Source organism: Schistocerca americana, chromosome 9 (assembly GCF_021461395.2).
Source record: "Schistocerca americana isolate TAMUIC-IGC-003095 chromosome 9, iqSchAmer2.1, whole genome shotgun sequence".
In the NCBI taxonomy this organism is placed as follows: domain Eukaryota; kingdom Metazoa; phylum Arthropoda; class Insecta; order Orthoptera; family Acrididae; genus Schistocerca; species Schistocerca americana.
Window position 1 is genome coordinate 16259438 of NC_060127.1, and position 18836 is coordinate 16278273.

At 46.1% G+C, this 18836-nt stretch overlaps 1 protein-coding gene across 1 annotated transcript in view; it reads right to left on the reverse strand.

Annotated features, from left to right (window-relative positions):
* Positions 1–17427, reverse strand: part of LOC124551208 — a 53027-nt gene extending 35600 nt beyond the window's left edge. Inside the window, exon 1 of the mRNA XM_047126199.1 lies at positions 17228–17427. Within this exon, the coding sequence (XP_046982155.1) occupies positions 17228–17427 (200 nt within the window). The remainder of the gene's footprint in view (positions 1–17227) is intronic.
* Positions 17428–18836: the final 1409 nt, after the last annotated feature.

An 18836-nucleotide genomic window follows, 5' to 3' on the forward strand; every position in this document is an offset into this window, starting at 1 on the left:
CAATCGTCACTCGATATGACTTCAAATTAAGACTCCCTATTTCTGCTAGCAACTCCTCCTGCTCACATGCGCCTGTTGGGCCAATTTACGAGTAGACTTCTCTGAGCTTTGATTACTTCTTCGGGGAATGTCTACAATAACTTCTGGTGTGCCAACTGAAGGAATTCTTTGCCGTTTTACATTTTGCACTGATTCTTAGGTGCACCAAATTTGATACATACTCCGTATTGCCCTCTTTGTTGGTAGTTCTCTGTCCGAATACTTGGGCCCGAAAATTTTGCGAGTTTCCTTAATCGAACCTGTTTTCACATATGTATCCACAGTTTCCGTTGTTTCTTCTGTCGAGAAAGTCATTTTGTAGGCGAGCAAGAGGAACGTCTAACTTCACTGATGAAATAAACTGAAATGCCGACAGATGAATGCTAACAATCGATTACTGCGTAAAACTGTCTATTGTTGTAGTCCATTCACTCAGAAGTCGGAATATTGCATTCGCATTCGGAAGGGAGGCGCGCTATTTTTAGCTGCGCCACCATGTCGAAGTCGCATGGTTCCTCAGCGGCCAGCACCACATTCGACGCTCAACGTTGACGTTCGAAAGCAACGTATGTGTGCGGACGGCTTAAGACTGTCCGTGGCGGGGCGCAGCTGGAGGGGACAGGAGCAGCGGATGACTTAAGCCCTCCGCCCTGGAGTGGAGCTCAGACACGGGGCAGTCAGAGACAGGCGGCACAGAGCCGTCTCCCTGGAGCTGGAACGATCGACAAGGGAGAGAGAGAGAGAGAGACGGGCGTTGAGGGGGAACGACAAGGTGACGGACGAAATTACTGCTCACATTCAGGGTTTTTACCCTCCTTACCGGACTGCAACAGACAAATGAGGTTCGCTGCAATGATAAAAGCATACATTGAAGTTTTAATTGGTATTTTTTTATTGAAAAATATTAATATTTTCACTGTGTAATAGGGATTTTCCCGAGGCAGCTCTGAAAGGAGGTAGATCGACGGTTGTCGCCGTAACTCCGGTTGTGTTTATTTGGAACATGAAATTAACACATCACTCTGGTCCTTACAGATGTAATTTTAACTCATCGTAGGGATTTGCAAAAGAAAAAAAAGTGAAACTATTGTTGTTGTTGTTGTCTTCAGTCCTGAGACGGGTTTGATGCACCTCTCCATGCTACTCTATCCTATGCAAGCTTCTTCGTCTCCCAGTACTTACTGCAACCTACATCCTTCTGAATCTGCTTAGTGAATTCATCTCTTGGTCTCCCTCTACGATTTTTACCCTCCACGCTGGCCTCCAATACTAAACTGGTGATCCCTTGATGCCTCAGAACATGTCCTACCAACCGGTCCCTCCTTCTTGTCAAGTTGTGCCACAAACTTCTCTTCTCCCCAATCCTATTCAATACTTCCTCATTACTTATGTGATCTACCCATTTAATCTTCAGCAATCTTCTGTAGCACCACATTTCGAAAGCTTCTATCCTCTTCTTGTCCAAACTGTTTATCGTCCATGTTTCACTTCCATACATGGCTACACTCCATACAAATACTTTCAGAAACGACTTCCTGACATTTAAATCTATACTCGATGTTAACAAATTTCTCTTCTCCAGAAACGCTTTCCTTGCCATTGCCAGCCTACATTTTATATCCTCTCTACTTCGACCATCATCAGTTATTTTGCTCCCCAAATAGCAAAACTCCTTTACTACTTTAAGTGTCTCATTTCCTAATTTATAAATATGTCAAAAAATTGCCATTTTTTGTAACCCTCTTTTTTGGCCGAAAAAATACTAAATATCAACATTAAAAAAATCGGCTAGGATGAACTGAAGAGAATTCTGTTTGCTTTAAGGGAGACCAGAAATCATTAAAATCAGATGAAAATTGTAGCGTGGGCAACGGCAGCCATGCCGAAAAAGAGGGTTTGAGACAAACGAGTTTAACACATTGACTGCCATGGTATAGTCCTGCTTTAGTTTGCTCCAAGTAAACTTGTTAAGTGCAAATAAAGTGAAAATATGGCATTTCAGTACCTTTATTGAAATTATTTTGGGTGAATTACATGTGATTCACACGGCCGCAGAGTAAAGGTACCCATTCGGGAGGAAGACGGTTCCGTGATTTCCCTGAATCACTCCAGGCAAATGTTGGGATGGTTCCTTTGAAAGGGCACGGCCGACTTCCTTCCCCATCCTTCCCTAATCCGTTGAGACCGATGACCTCGCTGTCTGGTCTCCTTCCCCAAACAATCCCAACCCCATCCAAACCTGCTTCCAGTAAAGGTACCAGGTGTGTCATTTGCTATGTCACTAATAATTTTAGGTTTGTACTCCTGTCAGTTTTTCATTCCACAGCATTATTTGTGTACAGTTCCATTATTGCTTTCCTGCATTGTTGGTACAGTCTGTATTCAGTGTTCTTTGCTCCGTAACAAAGTGATATTGAGGCAGAAGAAAATGTCAGGAAGAAGTTATGAAGATGAACAAAGGCATGTACAGCAGCTTTTAGATGAAGTTATGGACATAAGTGATGGATATTCTGTGTCTTTATTTGGTGATAGCTCAGGCGAATTTTTACCAGAGGAGACCAGAAGCGAAACCGGAAGTTCTGATGATAAAATCACATCAGTGAAGGTAGGAAGAAGAGGTTCATGTCCACATTCAGTCAAAGAACCAGACTTCACAGCTGTAAAAAAACCAGGCAACAATGCACCTCTAACCGTGTTAGTGCCGTAACTACTGCAGTTGATTCAGGTTCAACTGAAGCAAGCGTAATATCAGAAAGTTCTGAGGATGAAGATGACACGCTTAGATCAAATTCTAATGAGATTGTCTGGGCGCCAGTTACGTATAAAAATATGAAAAACTTTACATTTATTCATTCCAGTTCTGGTGTAAATGCTTCTGTTGCACTAACTCTCAAAGGCAAGAGACCATACGATTTCTTCAAATATTTTGTAACTGACGAAATTTTAGAATATCTGACTCAACAAACTAATTTGTACATGGGAGCACAGCCAGACGTATGTGTACAGTGTGCTACGAAAAAATGAATGAATTTGGACGAGACCAAGCTGTCAAGAAATGCAAACAAACTGCATCGAAATGTAAGACCTGTGACTCATATTTTCGCGTAGAGTGTTTTTTCATAAAGCACAGTGCATACAGGTGTTAGAGAAACAAAGTGGAATGACATCAAAGTTTTCAGTTTCATTGTTGTTGCAATTAGAGTTGAAGAATGTAAATAAAACTGTATGTGATTTGCAATCTACTGTGTAAGTAATATGTCAAACTAAATAATAAATAAATCGCAAAAAGAAGAAAAGTCCAATACGACTGAGCCATGAGAGTTATATATAACTCACGAATTCAAATGTCAATAACTACTCTTGAGCTCTTGACAACCGTAGGTCGCGTACGTGATTCGTTACTGGAGCCATAACCTACTATAACACAGAGTCACAGCAAGCTCCTGTGAGTTACAACTGCACCACGGAGCTTTAAACGGAAAAATGTCTGTGAGTTGTATTTACTATACGTGGCCCGAAGAGAACACTTCCAGTGAGTTATATTTAACTCACGTGGCAGTCAATGTGTTAAAGTTTGGAAAGTATTTATCATATAAAGAAAGGGACAAAGGTTGAAACTTACGGGATAGCATCGATGCCTGTTCCATAATAACTGTCGCCCCGGCTAGTTGGGTGGCCGCTTTCTGCTACTTTGACCTGATAAGCCCCCATTTTCGTCTTGAAAGCCGTCGCTGAGCACAACGCCCCTGGCGTCCCTGTCTTTATAGAGTCGTCGTATTTCGTCGCCGATTTAGATTCGAAGGGCATCTGCCACAGGCATTAATGCAGTACGGCCTACTGGGCAAATATGAAGCCGTGTTGACAATTTCGCTTCAGCTGGATGTTATTTTTGAAACGCATCTCCAAATGAGATTACTCAAACTCTCGTTCATATTTTGACTGAAACCGCCCCAAACAGTGCTCCAGCTAATCAGGTTTTCTCAAATCGGTATAAATAGGGGTGAAGACTCGTGGAAATGGCGTTTTGTGTTATGCGCAACTTGGCTTCAGACGCTCACAGAATGTCACATTTTATAGTTAGCGCAAAACATTTTGGGGAATAATTCTTCAATGTATATACATGCGAATTCGGCAATAAAAAGTTTTTAGAGGTTTTTCGACCGTCACCTCGTCGCTCACTCCTTAAGACCATCCGCCTTGTGTGAGTCGCTTGAACAAGTTCGCGAGCGCCTCTGCGGACACACACACACACACACACACGCACACACGGTCTCTGTCTCCCTCTCTCACTCGTCTTTTGATCTTTTGATTGGCTATTCAAAGAATGCTAAGTCTAGGTTGTAGCGCGTCTCCACACGGGCCAAGTACTGCAGCGGCTTGTGTGGCTAGCTAGGACGATTATGCGTGGAAGACGAGATCTTAAAGACAATACAAACTATTAATTTCCTGAGGTTCACGATGCGACTGCAACTGAGATTGCACATAACTGCGTTCACGATGCTTAGTTGGAGGAGACAGGAAACATATCAAGTGACTTATGACAAAACTATTCGATCAGTTGGTGCCTCTTTTCTTATTTGTTAGGTCGGTGTTGCCGACCTAACGTGGTAAATTATCCTAACCTAACGATTGCTCGTTTCTGTTTTCTCTCTCTCTCATGTTTCTGTTCAGACATTTTGAAGGCACGTGTGAATGTGAGTGGTCAGGGAGGAGGTTGCTGAAATTTGGATCTGGATTTAATATCTGCCAAGGAAATCATAATGTCTTAGCATAACCATGTCTCCGACGTAAACAAAACGCATACACAGGAACGAACACTTAAACACACACACATCAGACGCGAAATTTAACCGACAGGAAGAAGATGCTGCGATATGCAAATGATTAGCTTTTCAGAGCATTCACACAAGGTAGGCGCCGGTGGTGACACCTACAACGTGCTCCCATGAGGAAAGTTTCCAACAGATTTCTCATACACAAACAGCAGTTGACCGGCGCTGCATGGTGAAACGTTGTTGTGATGCCTCGTGTAAGGAGGAGAAATGCGTACCATCACGTATCCGACTTTGATAAAGCTCGGATTGTAGCCTATCGAGATTGCGGTTAATCGTATCGCGACATTGCTGCTCGCGTTGGTCGAGATCCAATGACTGTTAGCAGAATATGGAATCGGTGGGTTCAGGAGGGTAATATGGAACGCCGTGCTGGATCCCAACGGCCTCGTATCACTAGCAGTCGAGATGAAAGGCATCTTATCCGCATGCCTGTAACGGATCGTGCAGCCACGTCTTGGTCCATTAGTCAACAGATGGGGACGTCTGCAAGACAACAATCATCTGCACGAACAGTTCGACGACGTTTGCAGCAGCATGGACTATTAGCTCGGAGACCATGGCTGCGGTTACCCTTGACGCTGCATCACAGACAAGAGCGCCTGCGATGGTCTACTCCTCGACGGACCTGGGTGCACGAATGGCAAAACGTCATTTTTTCGGATGAATCCAGGTTCTGTGTACAGTATCATGATAGTCGCATCTGTGTTTGACGACATTGCGGTGAACGCACATTGGAAGCGTGTATTCGTCATCGTGATACTAAAAAAAATGGTTCAAATGGCTCTGAGCACTATGGGACTCAACTGCTGAGGTCATTAGTCCCCTAGAACTTAGAACTAGTTAAACCTAACTAACCTAAGGACATCACAAACATCCATGCCCGAGGCAGGATTCGAACCTGCGACCGTAGCGGTCTTGCGGTTTCAGACTGCAGCGCCTTTAACCGCACGGCCACTTCGGCCGGCCATCGTGATACTGACGTATCACCCGGCGTGATGGTATGGGGTGCCATTGGTTACACGCCTCGGTCGCCTCTTGTTCGCATTGACGGCACTTCGAACAGTGGACGTTACATTTCAGAAGTGTTACGACCCGTGGCTCTATCCTACATTGGATCCCTGCGAAACCCTACATTTCAGCAGGATAATGCACGACCTCATGTTGCAGGTCCTGTACGGGCCTTTCTGGGAACAGAAAATGTTCGACTGCTGCCCTGGCCAGCACATTCTCCAGATCTCTCGCCAATTGAAAACGCCTGATCAATGGTGGCCGAGCAACTGGCTCGTCACAATACGCCAGTCACCACTGTTGATGAACTGTGGTATCGTGTCGAAGCTGCATGGGCAGGCTGTACCTGTACACGCTATCCAAGGTCTGTTTGACTCAATGCCCAGCCGTATCAAGGCCGTTATTACGGCCAGAGGTGGTTGTTGTGGGTACTGATTTCTCAGGATCTATGCACCCAAGTTGCGGGAACATGTAATCACATGTCAGTTCTAGTATAATATATTTGTGCAATGAATACCCGTTTATCATCTGCATTTCTTCTTGGTGTAGCAATTTTAATGGACAGTAGGGTACATTTACATGATTAGCATTTCAGGCTGACAGGTTAGTGTAAGCGCGAGATAAGCCATTGCGAATGTGAAATGCTGCTACATTAATAACTGGTATAATCGTCAGAGTGTCGACTGAAAGCATGCAAACGTACATGCTTTGCGTTGTACAGGTGCCGAATGTCAGTTTGGGGGTTGGAGTTTCATGACTGTTGTACTTGGTCGGTGAGCACGGGGACAGGTCATGCTACTTGTGGATGACGCTGGGGTTGTCAACCGATAATGTCCCACATGTGTTCGATTACAGAGAGATTTGGTGATCGTGCAGACCTAGGCGATTCGTCGACACTCTGTTACTTTGTGTTACAATAAAGGTATGTGGGAGAGCGTTATCCTGTTGGAGAACATCCCCTGTTCATGAGTGGCAGCACAACAGGTCGAATAACCAGAGTGATGTACAAATTTGCAGTTAGGGTGCGTGGGATAACCGTGAGTGCACTGCTGCAGTCATACGAAATCCAACCGCAGACTATGGTTCCTCGTGGACCTCCAGTGCGTCTAGCCTGCAGAGAGGTTGGTCGAAGGGCTACAACTTAACGCCCCACTAACCAAAACACTGCCATCATTGGCACCAGGGCAGCTCCAACTTTCATCAGGTAACACACCAGATCTTCAATGAACTCTCGCTTGACACAATTTCTTCTTCTTCTTCTTCTTCTTGGATGGCTCTACAGTCCTTGAAGAACCTTGGCCTCCTGTATAACCTGTCTCCATTCTTCTCTGTCCATCACCTTCTTTCTTCACTTTCTTATTCCCATCGCCTTTAGATCTCCTTCCATATCGTTCAGCCACCTTTTCCTGGGTCTACCTCTTCTCCTTCTCCTGTCAGGTTTTCCCATTTAAACTTTGACACTCCGAGTTTCTGGCATTCTCTGTACATGTCTTGCCCATCTTATTCTTCCCTGCTTCATTTTAACTACAATATCCATCTGTCCAAAGAAGTGTTTGTGGTTCTACATTTGTCCTTACTGCCCAGCCATCTTCCTTTCCAAAAATCCTTCTCAGTATCTTTCTTTCCCATCTCAGTAACCAGTTCTCCTCTTTTAACGTCAGTACCGAGCCTTCTGATCCATATATTACTATAGGTCTTAATATGGTCGTAACGTAGGGCAGGGGGGGGGGGGCTCTATAGGCGTAGGGAAGGCAACCCTCCTAGGGGAATGTTGTGTACATAGTTCCGCGTAGTCAGCGTGTACACAAGTTTCCCACTAGAGCGCGCCCCGCTAAGCACAACAGCGCAGGCGCAGCGCTCGTCCGTCTCCGCACTACGAGATGGCGCTGCCTTAGAGACGGATCAAATTCTGCTTCCGCCGATCCGCGTATTAATATGTAACGCAGCCAATGAGATTGCTGCTAACGTAGAATGTTTTCTCCTCGCGGATCACACTCGCGCAGTGATACCTGAACGCACGAGGTAATATAACGAGTGTACAGACCTCCGATTAGTCAGTCTGCATTTTTTTGCACCAGTCTGTGCCAGTCTGCATTAGTCTGTACCAGCCTATAGTCAAGTTTCAGTCTGCGCCTAATAAGATTATCATATTCCTGTACATAGCCATGAAGATAAATGTATAGACACTTTTGTCAAGTATCAGAGATATGTGAGAATAAGATTAACGTACCAAAACCAAAGGAACTTCACATTGTCAATTGTAAATAGCATCCAGAAGCAAGTTAAGTAATTTTTATAGTTATTATTTTAATAAATGTGTGTGAAAATTAATCAAGTTCTGTTTAAAGTTGGTCACCGTCAATCTGCTACTCTAAGCATGCAAGTGGCATTTCTATCGTCTGACCTAACGGCAGAAGAGAAACACGCCACGATAAGACCACGAGGCATATTGCTGACACTTGCCTACTTCGTTAGAGCGACAAGTCGAATAAACTGATGGTGTGTGTACCGAAGGTCTTACAGTACGCACACCACAGGGAGTAAACCCTAAAAAAATCCAGGTCCTCCAAGTCGGGGGTCGGGCGTGAGGCTAACAGCCCCACCCCATAAAAAAGTGCTGTTGCGGATACTATACACATGCCTCGCGTGACGTCACTCAAGTCACAATTGGCGGTGTTTAGGATCAGTGGAATGCACGGGACAGTATCTTGCTCGAAGCTATCCTCGAAGTAACCGATTTGTAAAAGTTACCTGTGTGCCACTGTGGTGCTGACTGGTAAGAAAAGTTACTGCTGCAGAGGCAGTATGATGCGCCGGAGCCACATGCCGAGCACGGTGTTGTTTCCTGACGATAGCACCAAGCGGGTGGTCTTCTTGCGACTGTACATTTTGGTGACCACAGTTGGCAGCAATCATGTTCAGTACAGAAGGAATATCCAGCTTCTCGCAGCCCCGTCGCAAGACCTCATTCGAAGTCTTTGGGGTGTTGACAGTGGCGTCGTTGTCGCCTTATAGGCATTCTCGACTAACGTCAACTCACCGTGTCAAATCTCAAAGGTACCTAACTCTCAAGACCGTCACAGTGTGTGTTTATAGCACTCTTGTGCGACTGGTGCGAAATTTGACGAGACATCACCGTTCAGACGCAGAAACACTCCTACCAACTTTCGTTCATGTTCCAGTCAGTGTAGCTCAGGAATAGCTCCTGTCGGACAGAATCCACTTTTCGGTATTACCTGTCCTTCTCCTTGGTAGACGCATATAAAACAGTAACAAAAACACTCCTGCTCACATCTTCTTGTATGGGTAAGACGTTGGCAGCGACGATGAACAGGTTGTGAAGACTCTGGCCGCTACACGGCGTATTCGTAAATGGTTGGAGTGGCGAAAACATTGGTGGGCAGACGTGACGTGGCAGGCCTGGACCCGTGTCCCCGCGCTGTTGCGCAGAGCGCGCCCCAGTTCAGCGCCCGGCCATTCAGCCAGCGATCGCATAACCTCTTTTATTCCGCTCGCGAAATGGGCGGCCGCGAATGGTCAGCGGCGCCCCTCCACAGCGGCCTCTGGTAACAGTCGATCGATGCTGCCATGGCAACAGCATCCCGGCTATGGCAGCCCGTCGCCATCGGTTGCGCCCCGCGATGCTCTCCATAAAGTGTCAGATCGATAACGCGCCGGCGGTGCTGCAATTTTGACAGGCCTCTCGGCACTACGCTGGTCTCTGGAGTCTGGAACTTTCCTTTGTTCCTCCTCTGTTCTCCGAATAAGACAACATTGAGTTCGCGCGAGCACGAGAGAGGGAGGCAGAAAATCTCCTGTACATAAATATGAAGAAATCGAAGAAATAATGCTTTTTTTTTTTACTATCAAAAACAGTCTTGAACACAATTTATTTATTACGGTGACCGGTTTCGACCACTACTGTGGTCATCTTCAGACCAATGAGTAAGAACCTCCTTCTGGTGGTAAATCACTGCCACCAGAAGTAGGTTCTTACTCATTGGTCTGAAGATGACCACAGTAGTGGTCGAAACCGGTCACGGTAATAAATAAATTGTGTTCAAGACTGTTTTTGATAGTAAATATTTGTAACACATTGATCACTGTTCACTCCCACAATGTATTAAAAAAAAAACTGTCCTAAGGACTGACTCAGGATATAGAAAAGTCAAAACCACCTTCGAAGAAATTAAAAGCAAGGGTGGTAACATTAACAGTGCAAAGGGAACTCCACAATTAAATGCAGAGGAGAGAGCACGTAGCTGGAAGGAGTACATTGAAAGTCTCTCTGCGGGGGAAGATTTTTTCTGATGTGATAGAACAAGAGGCACGAGTAGATTTAGAAGAGATAGGGGATCCAGTATAAGAATCAGAGCTTAAGAAAGCTTTGGAGTACTGAAAGATGGAATAAGACGGAAGGGCCGAACAGAGTGACCGAGCGGTTCTAGGCGCTACAGTCTGGAACTGCGCGACCGCTACGGTCGCAGGTTCGAATCCTGCCTCGGGCGTGGATGTGTGATGTCCTTAGGTTAGTTAGGTTTAAGCAGTTCTAAGTTCTAGGGGACTGATGACCTCAGAAGTTAAGTCCCATACTGCTCAGAGCCATTTGAACCATTTAAGACGGAAGGAATAAACAAAATTCCATTTGAATTTCTAAAATAATTGGAAGATATGGCAACAAACAGAGTATTCTCGTTGGTGTGTAGAATGTATGAGTTTGGCGACATACCATCTGACTTTTGGAGAAATATCATCCACACAGTTCCGAAGATTGCAAGAGCCGACAAGTGCAAGAATCGTCGCACAATAGGCTTAACAGCTAGTCCATCCAAGCTGTTGACAAGAATAATATACAGAAGAATGGAAAAGAAAACTGAGGATGTGTCAGATGAGGATCAGTTTGGCCTTAGGAGAGGTAAAGACACCAGAGTGGCAATTCTGACGTTGCGGTAGATAATGGATGAAAGACTAAAGAAACATCAAGACACGTCCATACGTTTTGTAGATCAGGACGAAGCGTTCGTCTAAGTAAAATCTGCATGTTGTTCGACATTGGGAGCAAAATAGGGGTAAGCTGAAGGGAGACACGGGTAATATACAACACATACAAGTGCCAAGAGGAAATAACAGGAGTATAAGACCAAGAACAAAGTGCTCCGATTAAGAAGGGTGTAAGACATATACATCGAAGAAGAAGTGATGGAGGTAAAGGAAACATTCAGGAGTGGGATTGAAATTCTAGGTGAAAGGATATCAGCGATAAGATTCGCTGAAGACATTTCTATCCTCAGTGAAGGTGGACAAGAATTACACAATCTGCTGAATAGAATGAACAGTATAATGATTACAGAATATGTAATGAGGTTAAACAGAAGAAAGACGAAAGTAATGAGAAGCACCAGAAATGAGAACAATGAGAAACTTAAGATCAGGATTGGTGATCACGAAGTAGATTAAGTTAAGGAATTCTGCCACCTAAACAGCAAAATAACCCATGACAGGCGGAGGAAGGCGGATGTAAAAACCAAACTAGAACTGGCAAGAAGGGGCATTCCTGGACAAGAGAAGTCTACTAGTATCAAACATAGGCCTTGATTTGAGGAAGAAATTTCTGAGAATGTACGGTTGGAGCGCAGAATTGTATGGCAATGAAATATGGACTGTGGGAAAACCGGAACAGAAGAGAATAGAAACGTTTGAGATGTGATGCTACAGACGAATGTTGGAAATTAGGTGGACTGATAAGGTAAGGAATGAGGAAATCGAGACCATGCGCAGAATCGGGGAGCAAAGTAACATGAGGAAAACACTGACAAAGAGAAGGGACAGCATGACACGAGACCTCTTAAGACATCAGAGAATAACTTCCAAGGTTCTAGAGGGAGCTGTAGAGGATAAAATGTGTGGAGGAGGACAGAGACTGGAATATATCGAGAAAATGAGTCAGCGTATGGGTTGCTGATGCTACCATCAGATGGAGATGTTGGCACAGGAGAAGATTTCGTTGTGGGCAGCAACAAACCAGCAAGGAGAGTGCCGACTCAAATAAAAAAAAAAAAAAAAAATAAAAAAAAAAAAAAAAAAAAAAAGAGAGAGAGATAGAGAGAGACAGAGAGAGAAGGGTATCGAATTGGTTTCCGGATGTAGATGAAGATGAAATGGGAGATATGATACTGCGTGAAGAGTTTGACAAAGCGCTGAGAGACCAGAGCCGAAACAAGGCCCCGGGAGTAGACAACATTCCATTAGAACTACTGACGGCCTTGGGAGAGCCAGTCCCGACAGAACTCTACCATCTGGTGAGCAAGATGTATGAGACAGGCGAAATACCCTCAGACTTCAAGAAGAATACAATAATTCCAATTCCAAAGAAAGCAGGTGTTGACAGATGTGAAAATTACCGAATAATAAGTCACGGCTGCAAAATACTAATACGAATTCTTTACAGACGAATGGAAAAACTGATAGAAGCCGACCTCGGGGAAGACCAGTTTGGATTCCGTAGAAATGTTGGAACACGTGAGGCAATACTGACCCTACGACTTACCTTAGAAGAAAGATTAAGGAAAGACAAACCTACGTTTCTAGCATTTGTAGACTCAGACAAAGCTTTTGACAATATTGACTGGAATACTCTCTTTCAAATTCTAAAGGTGGCAGGGGTAAAATACAGGCAGCGAAAGGCTATTTACAATTTGTACAGAAAGCAGATGGCAGTTATAAGAGTCGAGGGGTATGAAAGGGAAGCAGTGGTTGGGAAGGGAGTGAGACAGGGCTGTAGCCTATCCCCGATGTTATTCAATCTGTTTATTGAGCAAGCAATAAAGGAAACAAAAGAAAAGTTACGAGTAGGTATTAAAATCCGTGGAGAAGAAATAAAAAACTTTGAGGTTTGCCGATGACATTGTAATTCTGTCAGAGACAGCAAAGGACTTGGAAGAGCAGCTGAACGGAATGGACAGTGTCTTGAAAGTAGGGTATAAGATGTACATCAACAAAAGCAAAACGAGAATCATGGAATGTAGTCGAATTAAGTCGGGTGATGCTGAGGGAATTACATTAGGAAATGAGACACTTAAAGTAGTAAAGGAGTTTTGCTATTTGGGGAGCAAAATAACTGATGATGGTCGAAGTAGAGAGGATATAAAATGTAGACTGGCAATGGCAAGGAAAGCGTTTCTGAAGAGGAAAAATTTTTTAACATCGAGTATAGATTTAAATGTCAGGAAGTCGTTTCTGAAAGTATTTGTATGGAGTGTTGCCATGTATGGAAGTGTAACATGGACGATAAATTGTTTGGACAGGAAGAGAATAGAAGTTTTCAAAATGTGGTGCTACAAAAGAATGCTGAAGATTACATGGGTAGATCACATAACTAACGAGGCGGTATTGAATAGAATTGGGGAGAAGAGGAGTTTGTGGCACTACTTGACTAGAGGATGGATCGGTTGGTAGGACATGTTCCTAGGCATCAAGGGATCACCAATTCAGTATTGGAGGGCAGCGTGGAAGATAAAAATCGTAGGGGGAGACCAAGAGATGAATACACTAAGCAGATTCAGAAGGATGTAGGCTGAAATAGGTACTGGGAGATGAAGAAGCTTGCACAGGACAGAGTAGCATGGAGAGCTGCATGAAACCAGTCTCAGGACTGAAGACCACAACGACAACAACCGCTATTTCCCCGTTCTGTGTCTAATTCACGATGTAATCATACAAACTGTCATCGGATGTCCGCACGATCCCTTTCTGCACGGACAACCACACCAACGATGACGTCAGGGCACCTATGAAACGCAGTGGTGTTTGCCGGGTAGTCCCACATCCACAGTCGCTGTGTACACAGCCAGTCGTGCAGTATGGCACAGAGAAGACGCCTGCCAGACTCTACAGTGGCCATAGGAAGAATGGAAGTAGGACAGTCGCAAACTCATGTGGGCCCCATGGCTTAACGTGAATCGTTCTGTAGTTTCTCGGATGTGGCTACAGTTTGTAGGGGCCGTAGCTGTATCATGAAGACCAGGACAGGGCCAACCACGTGTGACATCAGAAAGAGAAAACTGTTATTTGGTTGTAAGGGCACGACTACTGCACGGCAACTGGCATCTGACTTTGTAGCGTACACTGGACGTGTTGTATCGTGTTGTATGGAAGAATTATGGGCAAATTTTAAACACATTGTAAATCACGCATTGGAGAAGTATGCGCCGAAGAAGTGGGTTACGGACGGAAAAGACCCACCGTGGTTTAACAGCGCATTTCGGAGAATGCTCAGGAAGCAAATTCAGTTGTACTCGCGGTACAAGAAAGATCGGGAGAACGAGGACAGGTTAAAGTTAGTAGAGATTCGTGCTGCTGTAAAAAGAGCGATGCGCGAAGCATACAACCACTACCACCGTCATACCTTAGCAAAATATCTTGCTGAAAACCCAAGGAAATTCCGGTCGTACGTAAAATCGGTAAGCGGGTCGAAGGCTTCCATCCAGTCATTCACTGATGAGTCTGGCCTGGCAACGGAAGACAGCAACACGAAAGCTGAAATATTAAATTTAGCATTTGAGAAATCTTTCACGCAGGAGGATCGTACAAACATACCGCCGTTTGAGTCTCGTACAGATTCCCGTATGGAGGACGTAGTGATAGGCGTCCGTGGGGTTGTGAAGCAGCTGAATGGGTTGAAAATAAATAAATCGCCAGGTCCTGATGGGATTCCAATTCGGTTTTACAGAGAGTACTCTATTGCATTGGCTCCTTACTTAGCTTGCATTTATCGCGAATCTCTTGCCCAAAGCGAAGTCCCGAGCGACTGGACAAAAGCGCAGGTGACGCCTGTATATAAGAAGGGTAGAAGGACGGATCCTCAAAATTACAGACCAATATCGTTAACATCGGTTTGTTGCAGGATTCTCGAACATATTCTCAGTTCGAATATAATGAATTTCCTTGAGACAGAGAAGTTGCTGTCCATGCATCAGCACGGCTTTACAAAGCATCGCTCCTGCGAAACGCAACTCGCCCTTTTTTCACATAATATCTTGCGAACCATGGATGAAGGGTATCAGACGGATGCCATATTCCTTGACTTCCGCCCGGGTTCCCGGGTTCGATTCCCGGCGGGGTCAGGGATTTTCTCTGCCTCGTGATGACTGGGTGTTGTGTGCTGTCCTTCGGTTAGTTAGGTTTAAGTAGTTCTAAGTTCTAGGGGACTGATGACCATAGCTGTTAAGTCCCATAGTGCTCAGAGCCATTTTGAACCTTGACTTCCGGAAAGCGTTTGACTCGGTGCCCCACTGCAGACTCCTAACTAAGGTACTTCTTAAGTAATAGAACCCAGTACGTTGTCCTCGATGGCGAGTGTTCATCGGAGGTGAGGGTATCATCTGGAGTGCCCCAGGGAAGTGTGGTAGGTCCGCTGTTGTTTTATATGTACATAAATGATCTTTTGGATAGGATGGATAGCAATGTGCGGCTCTTTGCTGATGATGCTGTGGTGTACGGGAAGGTGTCGTCGTTGAATGACTGTAGGAGGATACAAGATGACTTGGACAGGATTTGTGATTGGTGTAAAGAATGGCAGCTAACTCTAAATGTAGACAAATGTAAATTAATGCATATGAATAGGAAAAAGAACCCCGTAATGTTTGAATACTCCATTAGTAGTGTAGCGCTTGACAAAGTCACGTCGATTAAATATTTGGGCGTAATATTGCAGAGCGATATGAAGTGGGACAAGCATCTGATGGCGGTTGTGGGGAAGGCGGATAGTCGCCTTCGGTTCATTGGTAGAACTTTGGGAAGATGTGGTTCATCTGTAAAGGAGACCGCTTATAAAACACTAATACGACCTATTCTTGAGTACTGCTCGAGCGTTTGGGATCAGGTGGGATTGAGGGAGGACATAGAAACAATTCAGAGGCGGGCTGCTAGATTTGTTACTGGTAGGTTTGATCATCACGCAAGTGTTACGAAAGTGCTTCAGGAACTCGGGTGGGAGTCTCTGGAGGAAAGGAGGCGTTGTTTACGTGAATCGGTACTGAGGAAATTTAGAGAACCAGTATCTGAGGCTGACTGCAGTACAATTTTACTGCCGCTAACTTATATTTCGCGGAAGGACCACAAAGATAAGATAAGATAGATTAGGGCTCGTACAGATGCATATAGGCAGTCATTTTTCCCTCGTTCTGTTTAGGAGTGGAACAGGGAGAGAAGATGCTAGTTGTGGTACGAGATACCCTCCGCCACGCACCGTATGGTGGATTGCGGAGTATGTATGTAGATGTAGATGTAGATGAGGCAAACAGCTTAGTGAAGCCATGGACAGAGCGGCCTTTATTGCGGGAGACGTGCTGTATGTCTACCTCTGACGCGTCTTCACAGAAGAGAACGTCTATAGTGGAGTCGTCAACATTCTACATGGACTGTCGAACAGTGGGCCAATGTTGTTTTTCACAGATGACACCCGAATTGGTCTGGAGAGTGGTTTTCGACGGATCCGCATCTGAAGAGAATGTGGAACACGATTTCTAGACCTGAACATTGTGGAAAGAGACCGATATCGAGTAGGATCGCTAAAGATGTGGGCAGGGATTATGTTGATTGCACGAACATCTCTTCATGAAACTGTACGGGTGGATCGGAAAGGTTTAACTGCTGCCAGGTATCGCGACGAGGTCTTGGGACCTCATGTACGGTTGTTGCGAGGTGCTGGTCGCCCAGACGTCGTACTGCTGGACGATAATGCTCGACCTCATGGAGCACTGCCTGTTGAAGTCTTATTGGAAACGGAAGATACTGCACGCCTGCTCGCTCTCCCATAGAGCATGTCTGTGATGCGCTAAGGAGATGTGCTGGATCACGCCAGCATCGTCCAACCGCTGTCCAAGACGTGTGAGCAGCTCCGCAGGAGAAAAGGCGTTATTGCCTCAAAGTGACACTGATGACGTCATTCACAGCATATTCTGTCGTTGTCAGCCCTGTACTGCTGCCAGAGGTGGTCACACCCCATAGTGAGCACAGGAACCAATTGTTGGAAAGTATATGCAAATCTGCTAAGTAGGAAAAAACGAATAATGTTTTCGTCTACTGTTATACATGTTGCAGTTCGAGCCGTGGTAAAAAAAATTGCTCTTTTCAAGAGCGGGCCGCAGCGCGTTGTGTGAAGCAGTCGCCCTCCGTTTCTGGCGGTGGCGCCGCTGTGGCAGTCGCAGCTTTGGTGTCTCCCTCTGGTGGGAAAGGGGAAAGGTTGCCTGTTCACGTGCATTTAAGGGGCGCTAACAGTTCGGCAGGGCCATTCGAGGGTTGGATTCCCTCACTTCTTCATTGAAGACTCTCACTGCCTGGGCTACTCCCAGGGTGTATCTTTGACGTAGAAGAGCCCCACCAGTTCCTTGCCGTGTCGTCTGCTCGCCGTCACTACTGCTCGCCGTCTGGTCCTCCTCGCCGCCGCCGTCGCCGCCTGGTCGCCGCCTGCCTGTGCCGCCGCCACCATGTCCCAACCCACCACCACTATCATTTTCACCTCTCCCTCCGCTGCTCCAACCACCATCACATGGAGCTCATCCTCCACCCCCCTTCCCGTCCTTCCTCCTGTCCCTGTCCACGCCTGACCCTCAATTCCTTGATGCCCGCTCCCTCATCCTTGCCATCCGGAAATACTATCTCAATGCCCCCATCTCCCTTCTGATTCCTCGCAAGGACTCGGTCCTCATTAAATCCCCCAATGCTTCCTTCCACACCGATCTCCTCTCCCGCATCCCCCATATCCAATTTGGCCGACGTGCAACCCTCACCCCCTACCACACTCCGTCTTCTCCCCGTCAGCCTTGACCTCCCCGACATCCGCCAACCTTCACCGCAGTGATCACGAAGCTTAGCCCCATGATCACGGAGGCTGAGGTGTTGGCAGAACTCAACTCCCGGCCCGACATTGAAATCCGCTTGGCCCGTCGCATCTTCAATGATGCCGGGCTGACTTTTCTCGTCCGGATATTCACCGAATCCTCCTCCTCCATTGACCGCCTCCTCACCGAGGGAGCCCTCATCTACAATCGCCGTCATAAGGTGGACTCCTCCCGTTCCCCAGTCCAATCCTACCACTGCCAACACTGTCTCATGTACAACGACCACGTTACCTCTGCCTGCAAGAACCCCCCTACTTGTCCCCACTACAAAGCTTCACACTTCCTCAAGAATTGCCCCAACCTCACCTCTCCCCCCTCCTGCAACACTTGCAACGAACCACATACTACCTACTCCTCGAAGTGTAAAGTGAAACCTCCTCCAGTCACCCCTGAGCTCACCATCCCTGTCCGTCCTGTTGATGACCCCATCCACCCCAACAACTCGCTCTGCCCTCCACCTACTGCAGAGGACATTATCCGTTTCATCACCATTGTACTCCAAAACATCCACCCCTTCCAGCGCTCCCACATCCTTTCCCAAATCGCCCTCGCTGCCCGTTCAATCTTCCATCTTACCACCTATGCCACATACTCCCACAACCAGGCCCACTTCACCTTCACCCCCCTCACCACGCTCGTTTAACTCTCCCCTCCCATGGTACAACAACCCTACCGTATCCTGTACCAGGACATTCGCTCCCTGCCCACCCACAAACTCCTCTTCCTCCACACCCTCCATCAGCACTGCGTGGATGCCTTCGTCCTAAATGAAACTTTCCATCAACCCTGTATCTCCATCTCCACGGCTCCTTAAATCCCTCACCGCACCGATAACCCGTACCCTCTGGCGCGTGGCGGAGTTGCTATAGGTCACCTCCAGCACCTCCCTGTCTGGCCCCAACCTCTCCTTAACAATCCTGCCGAGCATCTCACCCTCAGCCTCTTCTTCCCCACCCTTACCATCACCTGTGCCACCATTTATGTCCGCCCTCGCACCCCCATACCATACAATTTCCTGGCCCACATTGACCACACCTTCTCCACCTACGTGATT